Source organism: Leptonychotes weddellii, chromosome 1 (genome assembly GCF_054177405.1).
Source record: "Leptonychotes weddellii isolate Sample4059 chromosome 1, ASM5417740v2, whole genome shotgun sequence".
Taxonomy (NCBI): domain Eukaryota; kingdom Metazoa; phylum Chordata; class Mammalia; order Carnivora; family Phocidae; genus Leptonychotes; species Leptonychotes weddellii.
In genome coordinates this window covers 79021412-79027411 of record NC_138369.1, presented here as the reverse complement: position 1 = coordinate 79027411, position 6000 = coordinate 79021412, and the positions used below count along the sequence as shown (strand labels likewise).

The 6000-nt window shown below is 51.4% G+C and overlaps 1 protein-coding gene across 1 annotated transcript in view; it reads right to left on the bottom strand.

Moving 5' to 3' along the window:
* EPHB1 (EPH receptor B1) overlaps positions 1–6000 on the bottom strand; it is a 396322-nt gene that overhangs the window by 13762 nt on the left and 376560 nt on the right. The window contains exons 12-13 of the mRNA XM_081798416.1: positions 4413–4467; positions 3088–3196 (exon numbers count right to left, since the gene is read on the bottom strand). Coding sequence (XP_081654542.1) covers positions 3088–3196; positions 4413–4467 — 164 coding nt within the window. The remainder of the gene's footprint in view (positions 1–3087; positions 3197–4412; positions 4468–6000) is intronic.

Genomic DNA, 6000 nt, shown 5'->3' with positions numbered 1-6000 from the left:
CCAGCCATGGTCCCTGCCCTCAGGCTGCACAGGGAGTGGGGAGGCAGACAAGACTACAGAGACTGAAAATGTGTTGTTTACAAGACGGAAAGTGAGGAGTGTGAGGCCAGGGCGGATACAGGGTTTCTGAGAACCAGAGTAGACTCCCTAACATAGATAGTGGGTGGGGAAGGTGGCCAGCAGCAGCCAGAGGGCCAGTGTCCTGCGGGATTAAGAGCACCTGGAGCCTCTGGTTGGGTCTGGATGCCAGTTCTGCCCCTTTCAACCTATGTGACCTCCGGCAAGTTATCTAACCTCTCTGTGCCACTCTTTCTCATCAGCAAAATGGGTGGGTGGGTGGGGGGGATGATTACACCTATGTAGTCTGATTGTTGGGAGGATTCTGTGGGTTCCTATCCATACAGTGCTTGGGACAGGGCCTGGCGTGCTGCACACGTGTGAACTGTTACTCCACTCTATGCTCAGTCCCAGGGCACAAGCAGAAGTTAACCAGGCAAAGGGGGGTAGGAGGAGGGAAGCCCAGGCAGGGAGGAGCGTGTGCAGGGGCTGGGGCGAGAGCAGGGATGATAACTAACTGCAAGGGGGAGGCCAGCATGGCTGCAACTCAGCAGTCCCGGGGGTGTGAGGGGTGGGGGCAGAGAGCAGGGCCCCGATGCCACCCCACTCCTCAGGGTGAAGCGGGAGCACTCGCCAATGCTGCCCTCCACAGCTCATCAGTCTCCAGAACAAATACGATCCTCATGTTCATGTCTTCCTACCAAGTAGCAGGCTTTCCCTCCCCAGCCTTTCTCTCTGCCTGGGCTCTGCCTGCACAATACACGAGGCTCCCTCCCTCCCCTCTGCATCTGCCTCATGCCTCCGCCTGAAAGAGGCTATTTTTACACTGACCGCTCTCACGATCTGTTCCAACCACCAGAGATGCATGTAGGACTTTGGCAAAAATACCTTTAAAATGTGTAAGTGGTTAATCTGAGTGCGGGTGACAGAAAAAGGAGCAAGCAGCAAAGTGTATTTGTATCTGGTTTCCGGACCAGGGTCTGGGAGGAGTAACGGCTGCCCTGCCGGGCCATGACCTCCCCAGGTGCACATCCAGCTTCCCGCAAGGAAGCCAGTCCTGATTTCCCCCCAGCACGACAGCAGGCTTTTGTGGTGGGACACATCTTCCGCTCAAAGGCCAGCAACGTGACAAATGCCTGGAGGGCAGGCCTGGGCCTCTGCTGCACCCAGGTGCTTTGTTCTCACCATCCCCCAGAACAGCAGTGAGTTCACTGGCTTTATCTACAAGATGCCCATGGCTGGGAAGAGAGGTGGAAAATTCAGCCAGTGAACCAGGAGTCATCAAACACCTGGGGGCCAGTGCCCGCCATTGGGGTGGACGCCGCACCCGGAGAGGGCCTGGGCCCAGGGGAGGGGTTTCTGCTCTCTCAGAATACCTGGGTTAAATGAGGCAGGAGAGAGCAGGAGTTTAATTAATGTGACTCTGTGTGTGTGTGTGTGGGGGGAATGTGACTGTGTGTGTGAGAGAGACAGAATGTGACTGTGTGTGTGTATGTGAGAGAGAATGTGACTGTGTGTGTGTGAGAGAGCGAGAGAGGGAATGTGACTATATGTGTGTGTGAGAGAGAGAGACAGAGTGGGGCTCTGTGAGTGAGGACTTATCAGTATGTGTGAGAGCAGAGTGGGAGACAGAGAGAAAGCTTGGCCGAGTAGGTCTGTGGGTAAGAGAGTTTGGGCTTATCTCCTGTGTGTATGTTTGTGTCAGAGAGGGGAGGGGACGTGAAGTGGCTCTTCTGAATTTCAAAGAGGTGGTTTGGGAGTCTGAAGGTGTCCTCTCTGCCAAGTCTGGAGCGGACCCCAGGGGCTGCTGGTGACAGCTGTGGAGTTGCTCCCTCTTGCATGTAAAGTGGTGGAGCTGGGCCTGCTGGCAAAGCGCCTCAGCCCTCCTGCCACCTTGCGCTGCTGGGCCTCACTAACACTGAGTTTGGCCTGTCACGCCACCTCCTCCCCCGCCCCCAATCCCAGCAGGGAGCAGAGCCTTTCAGAAGAGCCGCCCTGGACAGACAGGTGACAGCTTGTCACACCAGCTCTCCCACTTAGCCAAGCGAGCAGGCGATGCTGACCTCCGGGGCGAACAAGAGGAAGGGAAAGCAAGGGGCGCATAGGGATGGGTGCTTTCCTTCCTGGGAATTTTAAACTGTTCCTCTCAGCTTTTCAAACGTCATGTCATCAGTGTCGCCTTCTGATGCTCAGAGGTAATTATGGTGATGTTTATTTAACTTGTCTTTGGTCATGGGAAAGGACAACTATTAAGTTAGAGTGTAGTGACTAGCCTCATGGAGGGAGACCGGAAGAACATTTAGCGGAATGGTGTTACAGCAGGCAGGGGTTTGCTGGTGAGGACAGTCCTCCTGCTGGAAGAGAAGTCCGGACCGGAAGGCCCAAGGCCAGGGCATTCATTTAATTGCAAAGTGTGCTAGGAGTCACTGGCTCTCACCAAAGCAGGCATGAGGAAGGAGCACAGAGCACTGATTTGCCCTGTTGGATGGGAAGGAGCATGAGGGAAGAATTCTCAGGGGTTGAGGAACGATGAGGCTCCCTGGGAAGGAAACTGCCTCCACGTGGGCAAAGAGAGGCTGGCACTGGGCTTCAAGAGAGCACTGTCCCCAGCACAGGGATTCTCCAAGACACCAGATGACTGCTACCACCAGGGACGTGAAGGCAGTCTGCATTCTGCAGGGACCCAGTTTCCCCAGAGCTGCCGTGGGGTCACTGCTGGGATGTGGGGGAGGGATAAGAGAGCAGGGAGGAGCATCTCGCCACCATCAGGGCCCTAGTCTCCCCCACAGGACTTCATATATTGACCTTCCACATAAAGCTTTGTACTGAATGGTTGTGCTGCTGAGTTCTTCAAAAGTTGGAAATCCACTGCTTCAGAATAATCATGCCTTCACTCTGGTATAAGGTAAACTATGAAGTGTGTGTGTGTGCGTATGTGTGTGTGTGTGTGTGTCTTTGGGTGTCTCTGTGTAATTTGATGAACTAAGAGAAGATATTCGGAAGTGGATTAATTTGGCAGTGGTCCCACACTTGGGTGGGACCACCAGGTAGAAGGTCTCAGTGTAGAGGTACTTCAGTCCCTCAGCTGCAGCCAGCTTGCCACAAGCATTGAGGGGGGGCACGCATGCTGCCCAGCATCCTGGTGGAGAGGTGGCAGTCAGTGGTGAGACTCAGCTCCACTGTCAAGGATCAATGGATAGACCCAGTGCCCCCCAGCCGGCTCACTGTCTTGTCACAGTGAGATTAAACCACTCACAGTATTGGTTGTAAGACCCAGTTAGTTGTGGAGTTTTACAGGCCAAAGTCTGAGCATAGCACCCATTCCCCTTGCTGATGACTTATCCTAGTGATGCCCATAAAAGTAACACTTCTGTGGGCGAGAGGCATTGCTACAGTACTTTTCTCTGCCATCTTGTGTGAGATAGTCTCAGTGGGGATATAGCAGGAATCCAGACACTCATTACTGAGTATGGTGATAAAAGACTTGTTCATCAAATATTGGGATTATGCTGCATGAGGAATCCCCCTGAAGTCTGGAAGTGATAGGTTTATGACCAAGAGCATCATGCAATATTCTCTGAATTTCACAATAAACAACTCTCCAAAAAGTTTACAACATATAAAACATATCGGGGTTGTTGTGAAGATCCAACATGATGTATGTGTAAACTACTCAGTGTATTATTGTTACCATTAAACAAGATTTATTGGGTTGTGTTTGTTGGATTTTATCCCGCACCCCCCCCCAAAGAAATATGTTCAAGTTCTAACCTTCTGTACCAGTGAATGTGACCTTATTTGGAAATTGGGTATTTCAGAGTGTAACCAAGTAAGATCAGATCATACTGGATTGGGGGTTGGACCCAACATCCAACGACTGGTATCCAAAAAAGACACAGAGACAGGAGGGGATAACGTATGAAGATGGAGGCAGAGATTGGAATGATGTACCTGCGAGCCAAGGAATGCCGAGGATTGACAGCAACAGCTAGAAACTAAGAGAAAGGCATGGAACAGATTGTTCCCTAGAGCCTTGGGAGGGAGCACGATCCAGCCAGGCCCTTGGTTTTAGACTTCTGGCTTCCAGAACAGCAAGAGAATAAATTCCTGTTATTTAGAGCCACCCAGTTTGTGATACTTTGTAACAGCAGTCACGGGAAACTAATACATTGAGTATATAAATGTTTATCAGGCCCTAGCTTACAAACGCGGCCGCTGAATTCCCAGGTGGCAGAGCTACCATGCCTGCCCATAGGAAGCAGTGGGATTTGGGAGTGGGAGACACTGCTCCCATTTAGACTGAAGCCCAGCAGAGAAGCCTCTCTGTGGCATGGCCTCAGTGCTGTTGATCAGACCCAGGCCGGTGTCCACGTTGAAGGACTGACTGCCCTTTGTTCGGCAATGTGAGCACTGCGAGATGAGGGCTTCAGGAGGCAGCTCCATGGCACTTTGCCTGCTGTGGTAATGAGGACAATAGTCAGAAGGCAGCCCTGACCATGATGCTCCTCCTACTCGCTGGAGAGGCATGGCCTGCCTCCGGGAGAATCCACCTGCACTTTACCAGAGTGTCCGCAGACCCAGCTTGGCCACTCCAGGCCTAAGGAGCCGCCTCAGAGTTGTGCAGCAAGAGCTCAAGGCAGCGTCAGTACCCTTATTCTTGGCAGACCCAGAAAACCTAGGCTGGTGGCTCTCCAGCTTGGCTGCTCACCGGAATCACCCTGGAGAAGGTTGTTTTGTTTTGTTTTTTCCTTTCCTTCGTTCTTTTTTTTTTTTTTAAATGCCAGTGGGTATTCTAATTTATTTAGAGCCTCTGGTTGTGGTGGAGCCTAAGCGCTGGTAGGTTTTAACATTTTAACATGCTTCAGGTGATTCTAATGTGCCATCATTAGTCACAACCACTGGCCTGGAACAGTGGTTCTTAAATTTGAGTGTACATAAGAATCTGGAAGTCTCGTTAAAACACACATCACAGAACCCTAATCCAGACTTTGGAATTTACCAGTTCTGGGGGAGGGGTTGAGAATTTACACTTCTAACAAATTCTCAGCGTGGTTCCCACACTTTGAGAACCACTGGCATCGACCAGCCAAGCATAAATCATGGATTGAGTGAGGTCTCATCTTGATTGCCAACTCTGGGCATTGTTAATGGCTGGGTTGAGGATTTGAGACTTCATCTGGGCTCAGCAAGGAAGAGGGCCATGACTGATGAGCGATGTCTGCCACGGGAGAGGGAATGAATGGCTATATACGTGGCAAGTGTTTGCCAACACTGCACTAAGCCTCAAAAGACCTCAAAATGATGGGGGAGAAAAAGACAGCAAGCTGGTTTCACCAAAGTTTCCATCGAGTATAGCTGGGGCCTAAGGGAAATGCAGGGCGAATTGAAGTGAAGTTTCCATTGCACAGAAAGTGGCCCTCCGGAGTGGCCTTTGGACTCTCCCTGTGGAGCGGTGACCCTCCTGACCGGTGCAGCTGGCCAGCCTGGGTGAGGCATCTGTCCATGAGAGGGACTCTGTGCAGCCCTCTGGCCACACTTCAGACACAGGTGGCCCTGTCCTCAGGGTGCATCCACGGGACACGCCCTCCTCCTGTTCCCCAGTCACTGTCCACTGCCCCGGACCAAGAGGTCTAATGTGGCTCTAACCATTAAATTAAGAAGGTATATTAGAATGAGCATCTCTATTTAAAAGCACTCTGAAAGTACACTGACCCATTTCCCCCAACCTAATCAGCAAAGTAATTTTTCCAGATAAGACCGGTATCAGCCAGGAAGGAAAAGCAGGTTCTGCCTAAAAGGTTATCTTTCTCGAATGTTACCAGCTTCTAACAGCCAGTGGAAATGGCTTCTGGCTACAGAATTGCAATAGAGTCTATATAATAAAGAGGCTGCTCCTAGTTCCCCAGGATGCCAGGAATTTGCATGAAAACAGTCTCTCTATCT